The 23,875-nt window shown below is 44.0% G+C and overlaps 1 protein-coding gene across 1 annotated transcript in view; it reads right to left on the reverse strand.

Annotated features, from left to right (window-relative positions):
- Positions 1-23,875, reverse strand: part of LOC112241631 (NACHT, LRR and PYD domains-containing protein 12-like) — a 29,695-nt gene that overhangs the window by 798 nt on the left and 5,022 nt on the right. Inside the window, exons 2-15 of the mRNA XM_042315342.1 lie at positions 20,594-20,636; positions 20,071-20,163; positions 19,582-19,853; positions 19,190-19,356; positions 17,292-19,092; positions 17,035-17,208; positions 14,510-14,683; positions 14,160-14,336; positions 13,918-14,091; positions 11,276-11,449; positions 9,910-10,083; positions 9,568-9,741; positions 1,976-2,022; positions 1,291-1,834 (exon numbers count right to left, since the gene is read on the reverse strand). Coding sequence (XP_042171276.1) covers positions 1,291-1,834; positions 1,976-2,022; positions 9,568-9,741; positions 9,910-10,083; positions 11,276-11,449; positions 13,918-14,091; positions 14,160-14,336; positions 14,510-14,683; positions 17,035-17,208; positions 17,292-19,092; positions 19,190-19,356; positions 19,582-19,781 — 3,980 coding nt within the window. The 5' untranslated portion in view covers positions 19,782-19,853; positions 20,071-20,163; positions 20,594-20,636. The remainder of the gene's footprint in view (positions 1-1,290; positions 1,835-1,975; positions 2,023-9,567; positions 9,742-9,909; positions 10,084-11,275; positions 11,450-13,917; positions 14,092-14,159; positions 14,337-14,509; positions 14,684-17,034; positions 17,209-17,291; positions 19,093-19,189; positions 19,357-19,581; positions 19,854-20,070; positions 20,164-20,593; positions 20,637-23,875) is intronic.

Raw genomic sequence — 23,875 nt, forward strand, 5'->3', positions numbered from 1 at the left:
ATCCCAGAACAACAGCAAAGAATCTTGTGAAGATGCGGAAGGAAATAGGTACAAAAGTATCTATATCCACAGTAAAACGAGTCCTATATTGACATAACCTGAAAGGCCGCTCAGCAAGGAAGAAGCCGCTGCTCCAAAACCGCCGTAAAAAAAGCCAGACCACGGTTTCCAACTGCACATGGGGACAAAGATCATACTTTTGAGAAATGTCCTCTGGTCTGTTTGGCCATAATGATCATCGTTATGTTTGGAGGAAAAAGGGGGAGGCTTGCAAGCCGAAGAACATCATCCCAACCGTGAAGCACAGGGGTGGCAGCATCATGTTGTGGGGGATCTTTGCTGCAGGAGGGACTGGTGCACTTCACAAAATAGATGGCGTCATGAGGCAGGAAAATTAAGTGGATATATTGAAACAACATCTCAAGACATCAGTCAGGAAGTTAAAGCTTGGTCGCAAATGGGTCTTCCAAGTGGACAATGACCCCAAGCATACTTCCAAAGTTGTGGCAAAAGGGCTTAAGGACAACAAAGTCATGGTATTGGAGTGGCCATCACAAAGCCCTGACCTCAATCCCATAGAAAATTTGTGGGCAGAACTGAAAAAGCAAGGAGGCCTATAAACTTGACTCAGTTACACAATCTTTATCAGAAGGAATGGGCCAAAATTCACGGGCGGCAGGGTAGCCTAGTGGTTAGAGCATTGGACTAGTAACCGAAAGGTTGCAAGTTCAAATCCCTGAGCTGACAAAGTACAAATCTGTCGTTCTGCCCCTGAACAGGCAGTTAACCCACTGTTCCTAGGCTGTCATTGAAAATAAGAATTTGTTCTTAACTGACTTGCCTAGTTAAATAAAGGTAAAACAAATAATACATTTAAAAAACAACTTATTGTGGGAAGCTTGTGGAAGGCTACCCAAAACCATTGACCCAAGTTAAACAATTTAAAGGCAATACCACCAAATACTAATTGAGTGTATGTAAACTTCAGACGCACTGGGAATGTGATGAAAGAAATAAAATATTCTTTCTACTATTATTCTGACATTTCACATTCTTAAAATAAAGTGGTGATCCTAATTGACCTGAGACAGGGAATTTTTTACTAAGATTAAATGTCAGGAATTGTGAAAAACAGAGTTTAAATGTATTTGGCTAAGGTGTATGTAAACTTCTGACTTCAACTGTATGTGAAGTAACCAATCAGAAAGCTAATTGATGGCCGGTAAACCAATCATTAAGCTAGTTGACTTCAGACTTCAAGGATTTGCCCTTTGTCAACTATGACCTCACCTTTGAATGTCGTTGATCTGATACAGGGTCACTGAGGAGGTTTTCAACAAAAGAAACCCAAATCCAGGATAGAGGGGTTCAGTGAACGTGGTGTAGAATGTGTAAAGGTGTGTCAGTGTACCAGAGGAGGACACACTATAGAAGGACAAAGTACCAGCTGGCCAGTCCAGATACACTCCAACTCTAGATACAGGGCCAAGAATGGATCTACTACGGACTCCAGCATTGTAAAAGTCATAAACGCTGTCAGAGCAGTACATACACCAGGAATTGCTGGTGAGTCCAATACAAATGCCAGCCCTTCCCAACATTCCTTTGTACACCACACCAATAGCAGGCCCACCACCATCCCAGTCCACCTCCCAGTAATAACGAGAATCAGATAAGCCTTCTCTGCAGAGAACTTGGCGATAACGGTCAAATCTGTCTGGATGGTCTCCATAATGCTGCTGCTCCTCCACCACCGGTGTCACCTTCCTGTTCCCCTCAGACAGTATCAGTTTTGGGTTTGCTGTACTTGGGTCCAAGGTGAGATGACAGGCATCTGTAGACAAAAGGAGAGTTTAATCAAACCACATCTTCATATCAAATGTTGTATTGTAGTTACAGGAAGGAGGAACAGAACCCGTATTGATTAGTTACTATAGTTCTGAATATACAGTTAATTAGGATTGAAGAGACTTACATTTCCTCGGCCCTGATTTCAGCCTGCACTCTCCACCATGATCCACACTGTTGGAGAAACAGGTTATTGACTGACAACGACCTAATAAAGCAGTCAACATTTAAACCATATTGTTGTGTTCTGGTGCACTATCCAAGGGACAATTAGTTGTACAACTAAATGCATTCAACTGAAATCTGTCTTCCGCATTTAACCAAACCCCTCTGAATCAGAGAGGTGCAGAGGGCTGCCTTAATGACATCCACGTCTTCGGCGCCCGGGAACAGTGGGTTAACTGCCTTATTCAGGGGCAGACCAACATATTTTTACCTTGTCAGCTCGGGGATTCAATCAAGCAACCTTTTGGTTCGTAGCCCAGTGCTCTAAACACTAGGCTACTGGCCACACCCATTACTAGACACATACAGGTATAGTATCCTACCTACTGCATACAGAACAGAGTACAATTCATTACTAGAGACATACAGGTATTCTATCCTACCTACTGCATACAGAACAGAGTACAATTCATTACTAGAGACATACAGGTATTCTATCCTACCTACTGCATACAGAACAGAGTACAATTCACTACTAGAGACATACAGGTATTCTATCCTACCTACTGCATACAGGACGACAGTGGTGTAAAGTACTTTGCTAAAAATACCCAAAGGTACTTCTTAAGTCGTTGTTTTTGGTATCAGTAGTTTACTATTTATATACTTTTACTTCACTACATTCCTGAAGAAAGTAATGTTAGTTTTACTCTGCTACATTTTCCCTGACACCCAAAGGTACTCGTTACATTTGTGAATCGTTTCAGGAAACTTTTTATCAAAACTTTTTATCAAAATTTATCAAATCAAAATTTCTTGGAACATGTGAACTTTCATTTGCCTTAACAACAGACTTCTATGCCATCTGTAAATACGAATATAATTCTTAAATTATGAGCCTAGTTGGTTTAGCCACGGAAAAAGGAAGGATCCTTCCCGCTAGCCATGATTGGCTGAGATAATGACTGGGCTGGACATGCAGGGAGAGGAGTTCTGATTGGTCTACCATGTAGCATGCGTCTGTCTGTAACATGAGCTGTTCAGTCTGTTTTTGAAAGATATTATTTAAAGACATTAACCATCTTGAACTACAAATGTTTTGCTACTTTCCTCAATAAAATTGATGCTCTGAATTTAACAGGAATTCCACAGATCTGTTGGAAAAAGCTACTTTCTGCACACGCAGATGACAAAACAAGATGTAGCTACAAACAAAACGGAGTTAAATGGTTCCAGTCTGCTCTGAAGCATTCATTCATATGGATAATGGGGGCAGCAGGGTAGCCTAGTGGTTAGAGTAGTAACCGAAAGGATGCAAGAGAATCCCCGAGCTGACAAGGTACAAATCTGTCGTTCTGCCCCTGAACAAGGCAGTTAACCCACTGTTCCTAGACAAGTTAACCCACTGTTCCTAGGCCGTCATTGAAAATAAGAATTTGTTCTAAACTGACTTGCCTAGTTTAATAGAAGTAATATCAATAAAGGTTAAAAAAATATTTAAAAAATAAGAGTTTAGCTACATTTTCAGATATTACACATTTCAAATTTTGTCAGAAAGTCATTTTCATAAAAAATAACGTTAGCTTGCTGGCTCGTAAGCTTGCTGGCTTGCCTCCAGTGTGCCTCTATAGCTCGGAACCTCCAGCGACGGTTCACAGTCCAGAGCTTCCAGTGACGGTCAACGGCCCGGAGCTTCCAGTGACGGTCAACGGCCCGGAGCTTCCAGTGACGGTCAACGGCCCGGAGCTTCCAGTGACGGTCAACGGCCCGGAGCTTCCAGTGACGGTCAACGGCCCAGAGCTTCCAGTGACGGTCAACGAGCCCGAGCTTCCAGTGACGGTCAACGGCCAGAGCTTCCAGTGACGGTCAACGGCCCGGAGCTTCCAGTGACGGTCAACGGCCCGGAGCTTCCAGTTCCTGCGCTGGTGCCCGGAGTCCAGGTCAATGGCCCGGAGCTTCCAGTGCGTCCAGTCCGCTGGTGCTCCAGGTCCGGCGTCCAGCCTCCAGGTCCGGAGCCTCTACGCCAGTGCCGAGTCCAGGTCCGGCGTCCAGTCCCGCTCCAGGTCCGGAGCCTTCCTCTACGCCAGTGCCGAGTCCAGGCACGGCGTCCACTCCAGCTCCATGGCCAGACCTCTGCGCAGGTGCCCAGTCCAGGCACGGCGTCCAACCCAGCTCCATGGCCAGAGCCCTCCTCTGCGCCGGTGCCCAGTCCAGGCACGGCGTTCAGCACGGCGCCATGGCCGGATCTGGGGTCTGGGCGTGGGCTACGACCCGCACCGGAGCCGCCATCGACACTAGTCACCCCTCTACCCTCCCCATTTGGTTTCAGGTTTTGTAGCCTGAGACCGCACCTTTGCAGGGGGGTACTGTCACGCTTGACCATAGAGAGCCCTTGGTTCTCTATGGTGTTTGGTCAGAGCGTGACTAGAGGGGGGGTCAGTGTATTTCTATGTTGGTGATTTGCATGATTCCCATTTATAGGCAGCTGGAAATCGTTGCCTCTAATTGGGGATCATATTTAGGTAGCCTTTTTCCCACTTGTGTTTTGAGTGAGTGCATTTGAGTGAGTGGTGCGGGATGCTTGGTTAGCGGGATGCTAAGTGGTTAGCGGGATGCTAAGTGGTTAGCGGGATGCTAAGTGGTTAGCGGGATGCGGGATGCTAAGTGGTTAGCGGGATGCTAAGTGGTTAGCGGGATGCTAAGTGGTTAGCGGGATGCTAAGTGGTTAGCGGGATGCTAAGTGGTTAGCGGGATGCTAAGTGGTTAGCGGGATGCTAGCGGGACACCACGATGCTAACACCACGTAGTTCACGTTCGTTGTATGTTTGTTGTTGTCTTAGTTTCACTGTATATTAAAGATGTGGAACTCAACTCACGCTGCGCCTTGGGTCCGTCCTTTCTGACGATTGTGACAATTTCATAAGTGTCAAAGGCTTTTATTGACAATGACATGAAGTCGATGCAAGTCAACATTTGCAGTGTTGACCCTTCTTTTTCAAGACCTCTGCAATCCTCCCTGGCATGCTGTCAATTAACTTCTGTGCCACATCCTGACTGATGGCAGCCCATTCTTGCATAATCAATGAATGGAGTTTGTCAGAATTTGTGGGTTTTTGTTTGTCCACCCGCCTCTTGAGGATTGACCACAAGTTCTCAATGGGATTAAGGTCTGCGGAGTTTCCTGGCCATGGACCCAAAATATCGATGTTTTGTTCCCCGAGCCACTTAGTTATCACTTTTGCCTTATGGCAAGGTGCTCTATCATGCTGGAAAAGGCATTGTTCATTACCAAACTGTTCCTGGATGGTTGGGAGAAGATTCGCTCGGAGGATGTGTTGGTACCATTCTTTATTCGTGGCTGTGTTCTTTGGCAAAATTGTGAGCGAGCCCACTCCCTTGGCTGAGAAGCAACCCCACACATGAATGGTCTCAGGATGCTTTTCTGTTGGCATGACACAGGACTGATGGTAGCGCTCACCTTGTCTTCTCCGGACAAGCTTTTTTTCCGGATGCCCCAAACAATCCGAAAGGGGATTCATCAGAGAAAATGACTTTACCCCAGCCCTCTTTACCCCAGCCCTCAGCAGTCCAATCCCTGTACCTTTAGCAGAATATCAGTCTGTCCCTGACTTTTTTCCCAGAGAGAAGTGTCTTCTTTGTTGCCCTTCTTAACACCAGGCCATCCTCCAAAAGTCTTCGACTCACTGTGCGTGCAGATGCACTCACACCTGCCTGCTGCCATTCCTGAGCAAGCTCTGTACTGGTGGTGCCCCGATCCCGCAGCTGAATCAACATTAGGAGACGGTCCTGGCGCTTGCTGGACTCTTGGGCGCCCTGAAGCCTTCTTCACAACAATTGAACCGCTCTTTGAAGCTCTTGATGGTCCGATAAATGGTAGATTTAGGTGCAATCTGACTGGCAGCAATATCCTTGCCTGTGAAGCCCTTTTTGTGCAAAGCAATGATGACTGCACGTGTTTCCTTGCAAGTAACCATGATTGACAGAGGAAGAACAATGAGCAAGCACCACCCCCTCCAAGCACCACTCTCCTTTTGAAGCTTCCAGTCTATTATTAAAACTCAATCAGCATGACAGAGTGATCTCCAGCCTTGTCCTCGTCAACACTCACACCTGTGTTAACTAGTGAATCACTGACATGATGTCAGCTGGTCCTTTTGTGGCAGGGCTGAAATGCAGTGGAAATGTTTTGGGGGGATTCAGTTCATTTGCATGGCAAAGAGGGACTTTGCAATTCATCTGATCACTCTTCATAACATTCTGGAGTATATGCAAATTGCCATCATACAAACTGAGGCAGCAAACTGTGAAAATTCATATTTGTGTAATTCTCAACTTTTGGCCACGACTGTATATCCCCTCACCAAGACAACCCTCAAGGAACTTCACTTGCAAACTGGAAACCATTTATCCTTATTGTAGGGATTTTAACAAAGCTAATTAGAAAACAAGGCTACCTAAATTCTATCAGCATGTCGAATGCAGCACCCGAGCCGGTAACACTCTGGACCATTGCTACTCTAACTGCCACAACACATACAAAGCCCTCCCCTCACCCTCCTTTCGGCAAATCTGACCAAGACTCCATTTTGTTGCTCCCTTTCTATAGGCAGAAACTTAAACAGGAAGCACCCGTGCTTAGGTCTATTCAACGCTGGTCTGAGCAATCGGATTCCACGCTTCAAGATTGTTTTGATCACGTGGACTGGGATATGTTCCGGGTAGCCTCAGAGAATAACATTAATGTATAACCTGAGTCGGTGAGTGAGTTTAGAAGGATGTTGTATCTACTGTGACTATTAAAACTTACCCTAACCAGAAACCGTGGATGGATGGTAGCATTTGCGCAAAATTGAATACATGTACCACAACATTTCGTCATGGCAAGGCGACTGGGAATATGGCCGAATACAAATTGTATAGTTATTCCCTCCGTAAGGCAATCAAACAGGCAAAACTTCAGTACAGAGACAAAGTGGAGTCGCAGTTCAACAGCTCAAACACGAGACGTATGTGGAAGGGTCGACAGACAATCACGGATTACAAAAAGAAAACCAGCCCCGGTGCGGACATAGACGTTTTGCTTCCAGACAAACTAAACACCTTTTTTGCCCGTTTTGAAAATAATACAGTGGCACCGACACGGCCCAAAGACTGTGGGCTCTCCTTCTCCGTGACCGACATGAGAGAAGGTATTATTGTAGGCTACTACTTTCACCACTTATAGTCTTGCAATCTTTGGTTGTTTACTACACTACTCTGTTTAGCACATGGCCTCAGATGTGAATTCTTAACTTCTAAAGGTTTAGGGGCAGCATTTTCACTTTTGGATAATAGCGTGCCCAATTTCAACTTCCTGCTACTCATGCCAAGAATATAAGATATGCATATTATTAGTAGATATGGATGGGAAACACTGAAGTTTCTAAGACTGTTTGAATCATGTCTGTGAGTATAACAGAACTTATATAGCAGGCAAAACCCCGAGGACTAACCGTTCAGATTGTTTTGTTTGTTTTAGGTCTCTGACTGTTCAGTGAGTTCTCATTGGGAAACAATATTCCTTAGGAACTTGTTTTCAGTTCCTACCACATCCACTGGATGTCACCAGTCTTTGGAATTTGGTTGAGGTTATTCCTTTGTGCAATGAAGTAGTATGGCCATCAAGGAACTGCATAACACTGTTGAGAGTTGCGCAAGACTTGAAAAGTAGCTTGGTTTGTTGTCTTCCTGTATTGAACACAGATAGACCCGTCTTCAATTTGATTGATTATTAATGTTTTAAAATACATAAAGTTGTATTACAAAAGTAGTTTGAAATGTTTTGGCAAAGTTTACATGTCACTAAAAAATATCTCAAAAGTTGCGTTGTGCAATTTGGAAGCTGTTTTTTTCTGGATAAAACACGCCAAATAAAGGGCCATTTGGATATATATGGACGGAATTAATCGAACAAAAGGACCAATTGTGATGTTTATGGGACATATTGGAGTGCCAACAGAAGAAGCTCGTCAAAGGTAAGGCGTGTTTTATATTTTATTTCTGCGTTTTGTGTAGCGCCTGCAGGGTTGAAATATGCTACCCTCTTTGTTTACTGTTGTGCTATCATCAGATAATAGCTTCTTATGCTTTCGCCGAAAAGCCTTCTTAAAATCTGACATGTTGGCTGGATTCACAACGAGTGTAGCTTTAATTGAGTATCTTACATGTGTGATTTAATGAAAGTTAGATTTTTATATAATTTTATTTGAATTTGCCGCGCTGCATTTTCCCTGGCTTTTGGCCAAGTGGGATGCAAGCGTCCCCTATACCATAAGAAGTTAAACAGATGGGTAGGGCTAAGGCTTTACAGGGTGTGAACAATGCTGAATTGGTGGAGACAAAGAAGAGCTCTCCTTTAGGTGCACCAAAACATTCAGGGGCCATTTTCTCAAAAGGGGGGTTTCAAATTGATCAGATTTAGGTGCACCATTTTGTATCTCTGTCTCTGCTTTTATCCAATGAAAAAAAAACATTTCAAATGTTGCTACATAAGACCGAATTGAGGCGGTCGGTAACATTTTGAATGGACAGGACAATGGTCCAATTCTCTCACGTATCAAGAGAACATCCCTGGTCATCCCTACTGGCTCTGATCTAGAGCTCTCACTAAAAAGAGAACATCCCTGGTCATCCCTGCCGCCTCTGATCTGGGGGACTCACTAAACAGAGAACCTTCCTGGTCATCCCTACTGCCTCTGATCTGGGGGACTCACTAAACAGAGAACCTTCCTGGTCATCCCTACTGCCTCTGATCTGGGGGACTCAATAAACAGAACATCCCTGGTCATTCCTCCTCTGATCTGTAGGACTCACTAAACAGAGAACATCCCTGGTCATCTCTACTGCCTCTGATCGAGAGGGCTCACTAAACACAAATGTCTCATTTGTAAGGATGTCTGATTGTTGGACTCCTTGCTATCCGTTATCAACAAATAAAAAAAACTATAAATAACGTAATTTGAAATGATTTATACTTTTACTTTTGATACTTAAGTATATTTAAAACCATACACGTTACTTTTTTCAAGTATTATTTTACTGGGTTTCACTTTTGAGTCATTTTATATTAAGGTATCTTTACTTTTCCTCAAGTATGACAATTGATAGTGCATAGAGAACAGAGGACAATTCATAAGAGACATACAGGTATTCTATCCTACCTACTGCATACAGAACGGAGTACAATTCATTACTAGAGACATACAGGTATTCTATCCTACCTACTGCATACAGAACGGAGTACAATTCATTGCTAGAGACATACTGGTATTCTATCCTACCTACTGCATACAGAACAGAGTACAATTCCAACAGGATATCAGAGATGCAGAAGAAGAGTATTCATGTGGTGATGATGTATGCTGTGTTGGAGTGCTCAGCCTGCTGGGTAAACTTCCTCTTAATTCTACCATCATGTCCTCATGTTACTGACCCTACTACACTACATATGACATAACAGCTGCTCACACTATCAGGACATCTATTCTGACTTACTTCAGCTTCATCAGCTTATATGTGGGATCCACCAGAGCAGCTGAAAGCAGTCCCCCTGCAGAGTCTCCTGGGTGATTGTAGCTCAGGTCCAGCTCTTTCAGGTGGGAGGGGTTTGACCTCAGAGCTGAAGACAGAGCAGCACAGCCCTCCTCTGTGACCAGACAGCCAGACAGCCTACAGAGAGACACACAACAGCTGTCTAGGTTGATGTGCTGGTGTCAATCATCTTGTAGGACACCCATCCATTTGTCCATGACACAAACATTGTGATGAAATATTAGATTTTCAGAGTTTGTGTTTTACTAAGCTCAGTACCAACCTGACTGAAACAGCTGTACTTACCCCAGTGTGTGTAGTTTACAGTCTGGATCCTCCAGTCCAGCAGACAGCAGTGTAACTCCTGAGTCCTGCAGGTCATTGTCTCTCAGCTCCAGGTGTTTCAGTTGTGAGTAGGGTGAACTCAGGACTGAGGCCAGATCAGAACAGCAACCCTCTGTCAGACCACACTGACCTAGACTAGAGGAGAGTAGAGGACAAACTTCATCATTAGTTACACAAACACGCACACACACTCACATTATCGTACACGTATGTTAAAAACATTTTGTAAATACAAAAATGATACATTAACAAATATTAATATTTGTCGGCCTCTCTACAGGCCTCTCTACAGGAAAATAACTTAATCTGGTAGAGCGTTACACTGCTGAGAAATAATCAAATTATAATCTAAAACATCAGCTCCATTCAGCATCTGATCTCTCTTTTGACGAACATATCAAGGACAGCTTTTTTCCATTTACGTAACATTGCAAAAATCCGAATCTTTCCGTCCAAACATGATGCAGAAAAATGTATCCATGCTTTTGTTAATTCTAGGTTAGACTACTGCAAAGCCCTACTTTCCGGCTACCTGGAAACCCTATTACAGGGGCTGAGTCACTGGCTTATTGGTGCTCTTTCATGCTGTCCCTAGGAGGGGTGCGTCACTTGAGTGGGTTGAGTCAGATGTGATCTTCCTATCTGGGTTGGCGCCCCACCTTGGGTTGTGCTGTGGCGGAGATCTTGGTGGGCCATACTCGGCCTTGTCTCAGGATGGTAAGTTGGTGGTTGAAGATATCCCTCTCGTGGTGTGGGGGCTGTGCTTTGGCACCGGGGTTATATCCTTCCTGTTTGGCCCTGTCTGGGAGGTATCATCAGATGGGGCCACAGTGTCTCCTGACCCCTCCTGTCTCAGCCTCCAGTATTTATGCTGCAGTAGTTTGTGTTGGGGGGCTATGGTCAGTTTGTTATATCTCAAGTACTTCTCCTCTCTTATCCGGTGGCTAAAATGCTTGCTCACTAACCTAACTTCCATTCATGGTCAACGTAAGCTAGTTAACATTAGAATTCTACATCTAGCTACATATTGAACTTCCATCCTCTCAAGCCAGAACACAATGTATGAATTAATGGTTGGATCAGAATCGCCGCTCGGATGCTTTCTCCTGTGAGATACATTCGTGAGATACTTGTGAATTTAGGGAAATTAGGAAACACAGAGGTGAAAGATTCATTATTTTATTTTGTAAAGAAATGTTTTCTTGGTAAATGTTTTGGGTAAGCTTCCTTGGCAACCATGAATACACGCCACTGCTCGGCACCCAGAGTCAAATCATGTATCAAAAATGAGATGTAGTTCTGAATTCACACACACTCTCTCTCTTACCCCAGTGTGTGTAGTTTACAGTCTGGCTCCTCCAGTCCAGCAGACAGCAGTGTAACTCCTGAGTCCTGCAGGTCATTGCTTTTCAGCTCCAGTTGGTTCAGTTGTGAGTTGGGTGAACTCAGGACTGAGGCCAGATCTGAACAGCAACCCTCTGTCAGACCACACTGACCTAGACTAGAGGGCAGAAGGGAAAGCTTAGCACACACATCTCTGGTGACAGAATGGTAACTTCTGTCTGCCTCTGTGTTGAGTCTAAGGTGGGGAAACAGTCTTTCATTGGTATCTATAGAAGATAAATTGCAATATTTGGTTGGATGCCACATCAAATTTAGGAGCACCAGAATAATCTATTTTTAAATTGATTGAGATTTAGCCTGTTGGGCCTACCGTGTAAATTATTCCTACTAACTTTTAAAACACATCTGAAAATCACTTTTCACCTTTCTTTCTGTGCCACAAAATGTTTGCATATAAAGTTACCAGGTTGATAGTAGGGCTGCACAACATGGGCAGAAAATCTAACTCTAAACCAAATATTGCCATTTTTTTGATAGATGTTTTATTTTTTATAGATCAAAAGACGAACTGTTGGAAACATAAATAGAATGATTATTCTAATTCTATGGTTGGTGTTTAGCATGACAAAAAAAGAGCCAGGTAGGAGTTATGACAGGGTAGGAACCAAAGTGTTGGTGAGTGTTTCCCAGCGGACACTAATCACATTTAAATAGATGTGACATTTAGACAAAGATTTTAGCTAATTCAGAACATGCTGTTGCACAAGCATGCTGATCTTCACCACCACTGGTAGCAACCTGTGTTAGAGCTAACGTGTGCATTTAGCTAGCCAGCGACCTAGCTAGCAATTACCATTATTTTAGGTACATGCCAGGTTAAGGCATCCAATAAACAGTTCGGAACAGTTCTTTCATTTATTATGAAGACATTTGTTCATTTTGGTCTTCGGGTTTTTCGGCTGTTCGTGCACACATTTTTTCTCGAGGCAAGCCGAAGTCGATAGCCGAAGTCGATGCCCCTTTGATTGGTCAACAGTAGAGATTATTCAATAAAGTATTTGTTGTCATTCAATGAGATATGAGTTGTTTATCTGCACATTTTTTCCACTTAAGACACACTACAGCAAACATCTTACTTGGTAAAATTGTACAACCGTGTGCTGTCTGCTTGAGTGACCTGGCGGCTGCGGTAAAGCGAGATCATAGCCTTTCCTATAAGCTGTTGAGAGTCGAGACCCACAACTGAGCCAAATGCAATCTATAGAATTAAATATTTTCAAAGGGCCATTAGGGTGGAATTTTATAATTTTTTTATATAAAGATAATTATTCATTGCAATGTGGTGTTGTAGGCTAGATAATTGTATTGTCACTAAACAAGATCAATATGGGAGTTTTTTTTTAGCTGCGTGTCTCATGTCTTCACTGTTCTTTCAGTGACGCACCATGGTCTTATATTAAATATTCAAATGACTGTATGTGTGGTTTGATATTAGCTTGTTGTCCTATTGCAGATCTGGACAACCGATCCACTATTGTCACTATTTATGGTCGATAGAGGACAGGATAAACAGGTAGACTGGTAGTATCATGACAGAAGGCGAGACCCAGATGCACATGGTTGGAGTCTAATAATGTTTAATAATCCAAAAGGAGAAGGCAAGAGAATGTCGTGGACAGGCAAAAGGTCAAAACCAGATCAGAGTTCAGGAGGTGCAGAGTGGTAGACAGGCTCGTGGTCAGGCAGGTGGGTACAGAGTCTAGAACAGGCAAAGGTCAAAACCAGATCAGAGTTCAGGAGGTGCAGAGTGGCAGACAGGCGGGTACAGAGTCTAGAACAGGCAAAGGTCAAAACCCGGGAGGGCTAAAAAAAAAAGAAAAGCAAAGGCAGGAGAACGAGAAAAACGCTGGTTGATTTGGAACATAGACGAGACAGGAAACAGGAAACAAGCAACACCTGGAGGGGGTGGAGACAATAACAAGGACAGGTGAAACTGATCAGGGTGTGCTAGGTAGACTATACAGTGACTATTATTTATGGTGGATAGAGGACAGGATAGACAGATTGGTAGACTATACAGTGCCTTCAGAAAGTATTCATCCTCCTTGACTTATACCATATTTTGGTGTGTCACAGCCCGATTTCAAAATTCATTAAACGTATGATTGGTGTCACCCATCTACTCAACATAGAGTACCACAGTATGAGCCATAATACCCATAAAACGTAGCGGTCAAACAGGAAAATGGTTCCAATCGTTTTCCCCCCCATTGGGGATTTCAAAAAGTACCAAAACACCTTGAAATAGGGAAGGCAGATGCAAGCAGATGAGGAAATTAGGTAGGAAAACCCTTCAAAAGTGTGAATTTAACACCCCCCCAAAAAAAAATTAAAAATCTGTCCTAAAAAAAAGGGAACAGGCTTTGAGAGGGTAGGTATCTGCTACTTGAGTTCATATTTCAAAACCAGAGTCAAATTAACTAGACCTCAGCCACAACAGTGATTCTGGATTTTGATACCGAACACTCACCCCAGTGTGTGTAGTTTACAGTCTGGATCCTCCAGTCCAGCAGACAGCAGTGTAACTCAGCTCAGTACCGACCTGACTGAAACAGCTGTACTTACCCCAGTGTGTGTAGTTTACAGTCTGGATCCTCCAGTCCAGCAGACAGCAATGTAACTCCTGAGTCCTGCAGGTCATTGTCTCTCAGCTCCAGTTGTTTCAGTTGTGAGTTGGGTGAACTCAGGACTGAGGCCAGAGCTGAACAGCAACCCTCTGTCAGACCACAGTGACCTAAACTAGAGGGCAGAAGAGCACATGTTGAAAACATCCACATAACAACTCATACTGAAGATATTTAACTCACACTAGTGTCTGTATGTTGCAGAGTGGACTGGTTAGTCCAACACAGAGCAGCTCCACTCCTCTGTCTCCCAGGTCATTGTTGTGGCTGAGGTCCAGTTCTCTCAGGGGGGAGTTTAGTGTCTGCAGAGCTGAGGCCAGAGTCTCACAGGATTCATATGTGAGGTCACAGTGATCCAGTCTGGAGAGAGAGGAGATGTGTCGACACTGTTAAATATGCAAAGCTTTAAGAATAATGAGATGCATTAAGACAATAACAGAAAGGCACATGATTTAACAATGTTAAAAACATACTAACTAGATTCAAAATATTCTATATCAGTACTCAGTGGATACTGAAGAAAATGTGCATACACTAGTCTCTCTATGTTGCAGAGTGGACTGGTTAGTTCAACACAGAGCAGCTTCACTCCTCTGTCTCCCAGGTCATTGTAGCTGAGGTCCAGTTCTCTCAGGGGAGAGTTTGGTGTCTGCAGAGCTGAGGCCAGAGTCTCACAGGATTCATATGTGAGTTTACAGCCAGCTAGTCTGGAGAGAGGAGATGTGTCGATACACAGTGAAATACACAAAGCTTTAATGAGACAGTATATCACAAGTGAGTACACCTCACATTTTTGTAAATATTTGAGTATATTTTTTTCATGTGACAACACTGAAGAAATGACACTTTGCTACAATGTAAAGTAGTGAGTGTACAGCTTGTATAACAGTGTACATTTGCTGTCCCCTCAACATATCTCAACACACAGCTATTAATGTCTGAACCGCTGGCAACAAAGGTGAGTACACCCCTAAGTGAAAATGTCCAAATTGGGCCCAAAGTGTCAATATTTTGGTGGCCACCATCATTTTCCAGCACTGCCTTAACCCTCATGGAGTTCACCAGAGCTTCACAGGTTGCCACTGGAGTCCTCTTCCACTCCTCCATGACGACATCACAGAGCTGGTGGATGTTAGAGACCTTGCTCTCCTCCACCTTCCATTTGAGGATGCCCCACAGAAACTCAATAGGGTTTAAGTCTGGAGACATGCTTGGCCAGGCCATCACCTTTACCCTCAGCTTCTTTAGCAAGGCAGCGGTCGTCTTGGAGGTGTGTTTGGGGTCGTTATCATGTTGGAATACTGCCCTGCGGCCCAGTCTCCGAAGGGAGGGGGATAATGCTCTGCTTCAGTACATGTTGGCATTCATGGTTCCCTCAATGAACTGTAGCTCCCCAGTGCCGGCAGCACTCATGCAGCCCCAGACCATGACACTCCCACCACCATGCTTGACGGTAGGCAAGACACTTCTTTGTACTCCTCACCTGGTTGTCGCCACACACACTTGACACCATCTGAAATAAATAAACTTATCTTGGTCTCGTCAGACCACAGGACATGGTTCCAGTAATCCATGTCCTTAGTCTGCTTGTCAAACTGTTTACGGGCTTTCTTGTGCATCAGCTTTAGAAGAGGCTTCCTTCTGGCACGACAGCCATGCAGACCAATTTGATGCAGTGTACGGCGTATGGTCTGAGCACTGACAGGCTGACCCCCCACCCCTTCAACCTCTACAGCAATGCTGGCAGCACACATACGTCTATTTCCCAAAGACAACCTCTGGATATGACGCTGAGCACATGCACTCAACTTCTTTGGTCGACCATGGTGAGGCCTGTTCTGAGTGGAACCTGTCCAGTTAAACCGCAGTATGGTCTTGGCCACCGTGCTGCAGCTCAGTTTCAGGGTCTTGGCAATCTTCTTATAGCCCAGTCCATCTTTATGTAGAGCAACAATTATTTTTTTCAGATCCTCAGAGAGTTCTTTGCCATGAGGTGCCATGTTGAACTTCCAGTGACCAGTCAGTATGAAGGAGTGTGAGAGCAATGACACCAAATGTAACACACCTGCTCCCCATTCACACCTGAGACCTTGTAACACTAACGAGTCACATGACACCAGGGAGGGAAAATGGCTAATTGGGCCCAATTTGGATATTTTCACTTAGGGGTGTACTCACTTTTGTTGCCAGCGGTTTAGACATTAATGGCTGTGAGTTTTGAGTTATGTTGAGGGGACAGCAAATTTACACTGTTATACACTCACTAATTTACATTGTAGCAAAGTGTCATTTCTTCAGTGTTGTCACATGAAAAGATATCCTCAAATATTGACAAAAATCTGAGGGGTGTACTCACTGTTGTGATATACTGTATGCATGAAGACAAAAACAGAAGGGCACATGATTTAACAATGTTAAAAACACACACATACTAACCATATACAGAATATATAAACACCCACAGTGGCTACTGAAGGACGTGAACTCACACTAGTGTCTGTATGTTGCAGAGTGGACTGAAGGACGTTGACTACTGAAGGACGTGAACTCACACTAGTGTCTGTATGTTGCAGAGTGGACTGAAGGACGTTGACTACTGAAGGACGTGAACTCACACTAGTGTCTGTATGTTGCAGAGTGGACTGAAGGACGTTGACTACTGAAGGACGTGAACTCACACTAGTGTCTGTATGTTGCAGAGTGGACTGAAGGACGTGAACTCACACTAGTGTCTGTATGTTGCAGAGTGGACTGCTACTGAAGGACGTGAACTCACACTAGTGTCTGTATGTTGCAGAGTGGACTGAAGGACGTTGGTCTACTGAAGGACGTGAACTCACACTAGTGTCTGAAGGACGTTGACTACACGTGAACTCACACTAGTGTCTGTAGTGGACTGAAGGACGTTGACTACTGAAGGACGTGAACTCACACTAGTGTCTGTATGTTGCAGAGTGGACTGAAGGACGTTGACTACTGAAGGACGTGAACTCACACTAGTGTCTGTATGTTGCAGAGTGGACTGAAGGACGTTGGCTACTGAAGGACGTGAACTCACACTAGTGTCTGTATGTTGCAGAGTGGACTGGTTAGTCCAACACAGAGCAGCTCCACTCCTCTGTCTCCCAGGTCATTGTAGCTGAGGTCCAGTTCTCTCAGGGGGGAGTTTGGTGTCTGCAGAGCTGAGGCCAGAGTCTCACAGGATTTATATGTGAGCTTACAGTGATCCAGTCTGGAGAGAGGAGATAATCAGTTAGATAAACAAATCCTTCATTATAATGATACTGTATACATCAACTCAATAACAGAACTTACAGTGCTCTCTTGCAGGTTTTCACTACCGGCAGCAACCTCTGATAACCTTCCTCTGATGTGTTGTATGTCTTCAGGTCAAACTCCTCCAGCACCTCCTCTGACATCAGTAACAGGTAGGCCAGGGCTGAACATTGGTCAGGTTTTAGTCTTGTTTCTGAAAGAGTTCCTGATCGCAGGGAGGTCTGCATGTCTTCAACTAGAGAGTTGGCACCAAGTTCATTCAGACAGTGGAACAAGTTGATGATCCTTTCTGGTGAGGATTCCCTTTCGATGTTGTCTGAAAGGTACCTGACTGTTCTCTTAACTGCTTCCTCATTGGTCTGTGTTGTACTTCCTGTCTGTGTCAGAAGGCCTTGTAACAGATTCTGATTGGACTCCTGTGAGAGACCCAGAAGGAAGCGGAGGAACAGGTCCAGGTGTCCATTCTCACTCTTCAAGGCCTGGTCCACTGCTCTCCTGTGTAAGTCAGACAACTGGATTGACTCCTTCTCTTCATCATCACTAGTGGAGGAGAAAACATTTTCCTTCTTGTCCAGACATGATTCTAAAGCATGCACTGCTGCTAGAAACTCCTGAATGCTCAGATGCACAAAGCTGTAGACCTTGTCTTGGTACAGCCCAGATTCTTCTTTAAAGATCTCTGTACACAATGCTGAGTACTCTGATGCCTCTGTGACATCAAGGCCACAATCTCTCAGGTCCTCCTCATAGAAGATCAGGTTGCCCTTCTGCAGCTGTTGGAAAGCCAGCTTTGCCAGTTTCAGGATCATCTCTTTGTCTGACTGAGACAGTTCCTTTGGGTTTGTCTCTGTGGATTTGTTGTACTTCCTGTTCTTCACAATGATTTGGATGTGTATGAAGTGTGAGTACATCTGGGTCAGATTTTTGGGGACTTCATCCTTCTCTGTCTCTTTCAGCATCATCTCAAAGACAGTGGCTGATATCCAACAGAAGACTGGTATGTGGCACATGATGTGGAGGCTCCTTGATGTCTTCATGTGTTTGATGATTTCATTGGCCAGATTCTGATCTGTGATTTTCTTCCTGAAGTACCCCTCCTTCTGTGGATCATTGAACCCTCGTACCTCAGTCACCTGGTCAACACACTCAGGAGGGATCTGATTGGCTGCTGCAGGCCGTGAGGTTATCCAGAGGAGAGCAGAGGGAAGCAGATTCCCCTTGATGAGGTTTGTCAGCAGCACATCCACTGAGGTTGGCTTCGTGACATCACAGCATTTCTCATTGTTTTTGAAGTCTAGAGGAAGTCGACACTCATCCAGACCATCAAAAATGAAAACAGTTTTGGTTTCACCATCTTCAATGCTGTCAATCTCTTTCAGCTCTGAGAAGTAGTGGGAAAGAAGTTGCATCAGACTGTATTGGTCCTTTTTCAGGTTCAGATCACGGAAAGGAAGAGGAAACATGAAATGAACGTCCTGATTTGCTTTTCCCTCTGCCCAGTCAAGGATGACCTTCTGCACAGAGACTGTTTTTCCAATGCCAGCGATTCCTTTTGTCAGCACAGTTCTGATTGGTTTGTCTTGTCCAGGTAAAGGCTTGAAGATGTCGTTGCATTTGATTGGTGTCTCTTGTGTGGTTTGTTTCTTGGATGCCATCTCTATCTGTCTAACCTCATGTTCATTATTGAGCCCTCCACTTCCACCCTCTGTGATGTAGAGCTCTGTGTAGATGTCCTTGAACAGACTTTGGTTTCCATGGTGTCCAATTCCTTCAGATATGTGTTGATACTTGTGTTTCAGTTTAGCCTTAATGTCTTGTTGGACTGTCAGCAGAGTTTGACCTGTAGGAAAACAATGAGAGTTGGGACTCATACGTTTGTGTGTTTTATAAGGGCCTTTGTACCATTCTTTGTAATATTGTATGAAACACAGTCTTACTTCTTCTGTCCAGAAGGTTGTGTGTGATCTTTAATACATCCTCACTGTCCAAACTCTCCACTTCATTCTTGTCATCTGGTAATGGTTCCTGGCTGAAAGCAGGTGGCTGATCACTCTTCATTGATACCAGGCTGGTTGTAGGTGACTCTGCTCTGGGCTTCTGGACACTGATCAAAACAGGGAGACAGATCACCTCATCAATATCACATCAATACCTAATCTACTTCCTTTTAACAACTGTATAATGGAACTTTAAGAAGTTCTGATGTTTCTTTTAAAGCTACAGTCTGCAATTGGTAAATCCATTTTTGGCCATTTAAATGAATGATATAGACCTCCATTTTATGTCATTTGTGAACACTTTTCTGTATATTTTACATGTAATCCCTTACCTCTTAGAACTGGTGTCTTGAGTCATTTTAGAGGCAGTGTTCTCCTCTCTCTCCCCAGAGAGACTCATTTTAGAGGCAATGGTCCCCTCCTCTCTCTCCCCAGAGAGACTCATTTTAGAGGCAGTGGTCTCTTCTCTCTCCCCAGAGAGACTCATTTTAGAGGCAGTGGTCCCCTCCCCTCTCTCCCCAGAGAGACTCATTTTAGAGGCAATGGTCCCCTCCTCTCTCTCCCCAGAGAGACTGGTTTTGGATGTAAGTCACAGCTCACTCAGCTGCAATAAGAAATAGCAGAACAGTTAATATTTCTGAAGAATTGTTGAAGAACCATTAGCTTCTTATGGCTGAGATCCCGTTAACGGGATCGATATGACAACAGCCAGTGAAAGTGCAGGTCACCAAATTCAAAACAACAGAAATCTCATAATTCAAATTCCTCAGACATACAAGTATTTTACCCCATTTTAAAGATAAACTTGTTGTTAATCTCACCACAGTGTTCGATTTCAAAAAGGCTTTACGACGAAAGCACACCAAACGATTATGTTAGGTCTGCACCTAGTCACAGAACCACACAGCCATTTCCTAACCAAGCAAAGGAGTCACAAAAAGCAGAAATAGAGATCAAATTAATCCCTAACCTTTGATGATCTTCATCAGATGACACTCATAGAACTTCATGATATACAATGCATGTATGTTTTGTTTGATAAAGTTCATATTTATATCCAAAAATCTCAGTTTACATTGGCACTTTATGTTCAGTAATGAGCCACATCAATTTACAGAAATACTCATAATAAACATTGATAAAAGATACAACTATTAAACATGGAACTTTAGACAAACCTCTGCTTAATGCAACTGCGGTGTCAGATTAAAAACAAATCTTTATGGAAAAAGCACACCATGCAATAATCTGAGTACAGCGTTTAGAGACCAAAACAACCATACAGATATCCGCCATGTTGTGGAGTCAACAGAAGTCAGAATAGTATTATAAATGTTCACTTACCTTTGATGATCTTCATCAGAATGCACTCCCAGGAATCCCAGTTCTACAATAAATGTTTGATTTGTTAGATAAAGTCCATCATTTATGTCCAAATACCTCCTTTTTTTTGCACGTTTAGTACACAATCCAAACTCACGATGAGCAGGCAAGTCCAGGCAAAAGTTCAGACGAGAGGTCATATTACAGTTTGTAGAAACATGTCAAACGAAGTATAGAATCCATGTTTAGGATGTTTTTATCATAAATCTTCAATAATGTTCCAACCGGAGAATTCCTTTGTCTGTAGAAATGCAATGGAACAGAGCTAACTCTCACGGGAGCGCGCGAGACTGAGCTCGTGGCACTCTGCCAGACCCCTTACTCAATCAGCTCCCACCCCCCCCCCTTCACAGTAGAAACATCAAACAAGGTTCTAAAGACTGTAGACATCTAGTGGAAGCATCTTAGGAAGTGCAAATTGACCAAAATTCCACTATATATATATATATTCGATAGGCAAAGAGTTCGAAAAACTACAAGAAACTACAAGAAATGTAACAACGCATTTACTGTCTGAGGTCAAAGAGTAAAATCACACTTTTTGTATTCAAACATACACAGTCCAAGATGTTATTCATTTGATTTGACTTTGATCCCCATTAGCTGACTCCATAACAACAGCTAGTCTACCTGGTTGGATCCCCTGACTCCATAACAACAGCTAGTCCACCTGGTTGGATCCCCTGACTCCATAACAACAGCTAGTCCACCTGGTTGGATCCCCTGACTCCATAACAACAGCTAGTCCACCTGGTTGGATCCCCTGACTCCATAACAACAGCTAGTCCACCTGGTTGGATCCCCTGACTCCATAACAACAGCTAGTCCACCTGGTTGGATCCCCTGACTCCATAACAACAGCTAGTCTACCTGGTTGGATCCCCTGACTCCATAACAACAGCTAGTCCACCTGGTTGGATCCCCTGACTCCATAACAACAGCTAGTCTACCTGGTTGGATCCCCTGACTCCATAACAACAGCTAGTCCACCTGGTTGGATCCCTGACCATAACAACAGCTCCATAACATAACAACAGCTAGTCTACCTGGTTGGATCCCCTGACTCCATAACAACAGCTAGTCTACCTGGTTGGATCCCCTGACTCCATAACAACAGCTAGTCTACCTGGTTGGATCCCCTGACTCCATAACAACAGCTACAACAGCCACCTGGTTGGATCCCCTGACTCCATAACAACAGCTAGTCCACCTGGTTGGATCCCCTGACTCCATAACAACAGCTAGTCCACCTGGTTGGATCCCCTGACTCCATAACAACAGCTAGTCCATAACATAACAACAGCTAGTCTACCTGGTTGGATCCCCTGACTCCATAACAACAGCTAGTCTACCTGGTTGGATCCCCTGACTCCATAACAACAGCTAGTCCACCTGGTTGGATCCCCTGACTCCATAACAACAGCTAGTCACCTGGTTGGATCCCCTGACTCCATAACAACAGCTAGTCTACCTGGTTGGATCCCCTGACTCCATAACAACAGCTAGTCCACCTGGTTGGATCCCCTGACTCCTAACAACAGGTCTACCTGGTTGATCCCCTGACTCCATAACAACAGCTAGTCTACCTGGTTGATCCCCTGACTCCATAACAACAGCTAGTCTACCTGGTTGGATCCCCTGACTCCATAACAACAGCTAGTCTACCTGGTTGGATCCCCTGACTCCATAACAACAGCTAGTCTACCTGGTTGGATCCCCTGACTCCATAACAACAGCTAGTCTACCTGGTTGGATCCCCTGACTCCATAACAACAGCTAGTCTACCTGGTTGGATCCCCTGACTCCATAACAACAGCTAGTCTACCTGGTTGGATCCCCTGACTCCATAACAACAGCTAGTCTACCTGGTTGGATCCCCTGATCCATAACAACAGCTAGACCTGGTTGGATCCCCACTCCATAACAACAGCTAGTCTACCTGGTTGGATCCCCTGACTCCATAACAACAGCTAGTCTACCTGGTTGGATCCCCTGACTCCATAACAACAGCTAGTCTACCTGGTTGGATCCCCATCCATAACAACAGCTAGTCTACCTGGTTGGATCCCCTGACTCCATAACAACACAGTCTACCTGGTTGGATCCCCTGTCTACCTGGTTGGATCCCCTGACTCCATAACAACAGCTAGTCTACCTGGTTGGATCCCCTGACTCCATAACAACAGCTAGTCTACCTGGTTGGATCCCCTGACTCCATAACAACAGCTAGTCTACCTGGTTGGATCCCCTGACTCCATAACAACAGCTAGTCTACCTGGTTGGATCCCCTGAATCCATAACAACAGCTAGTCTACCTGGTTGGATCCCCTGACTCCATAACAACAGCTAGTCTACCTGGTTGGATCCCCTGACTCCATAACAACAGCTAGTCTACCTGGTTGGATCCCCTGACTCCATAACAACAGCTAGTCTACCTGGTTGGATCCCCTGACTCCATAACAGCCCCGTTTTGGGGGGAAATCCATTACAGCAAAGTAATTCATTAATTGTTAACCAGAAATTATTTGTTACTGATATAAACATGCCTGCATTGGGTCTTTAAAGCTAGAATCCTTAGTTGCTACATCCATTTTTGGACTTATAAATGAATGATATACTGATTCATTCTTGAAGAATCTAACTTATAAATTTCTCATGAGCTCAGTTCAACTGTTGTCCTCCATCAGAACCCAAAATATAAGCTTGTTTAACTCCAATGTTTGTAAAAACACCATTTAATGTTGATATCATGTATGGGCAGTCCTAGCACCCATCGCTCCATCTATGAATTTAAAAACCCGTAGCCTACAATGGTCGCGCTCCCGCGGAAATCAAATGATCATAAAACAATCCCCATCGAAAAACGATTTTTGCGTCTCAATCCACACCATCCGCCGATATCGCCCTTCAGCATCTGCGGTGGAAGGTGGCAGACCTAGAGCGGTGTTTCTCAGACCATGAGACATCCCAAAAAATCGGTTTTCACACATAATGTTACGTAGCATCAGAACGGTTTGGCCTACAAACTAAACTCAGCAAAAAAAGAAACGTACTCTCACTGTCAAATGCATTTATTTTCAGCAAACGTAACGTGTGTAAATATTTGTATGAACATAACAAGATTCAACAACTGAGACATAAACTGAACAAGTTCCACAGACATGTGACTAACAGAAATGTAATAATGTGTCCCTGACAAAGGGGGGGTCAAAATCAAAAGTAACAGTCAGTATCTGGTGTGGC

Source organism: Oncorhynchus tshawytscha, unplaced genomic scaffold (assembly GCF_018296145.1).
Source record: "Oncorhynchus tshawytscha isolate Ot180627B unplaced genomic scaffold, Otsh_v2.0 Un_contig_5929_pilon_pilon, whole genome shotgun sequence".
Taxonomy (NCBI): domain Eukaryota; kingdom Metazoa; phylum Chordata; class Actinopteri; order Salmoniformes; family Salmonidae; genus Oncorhynchus; species Oncorhynchus tshawytscha.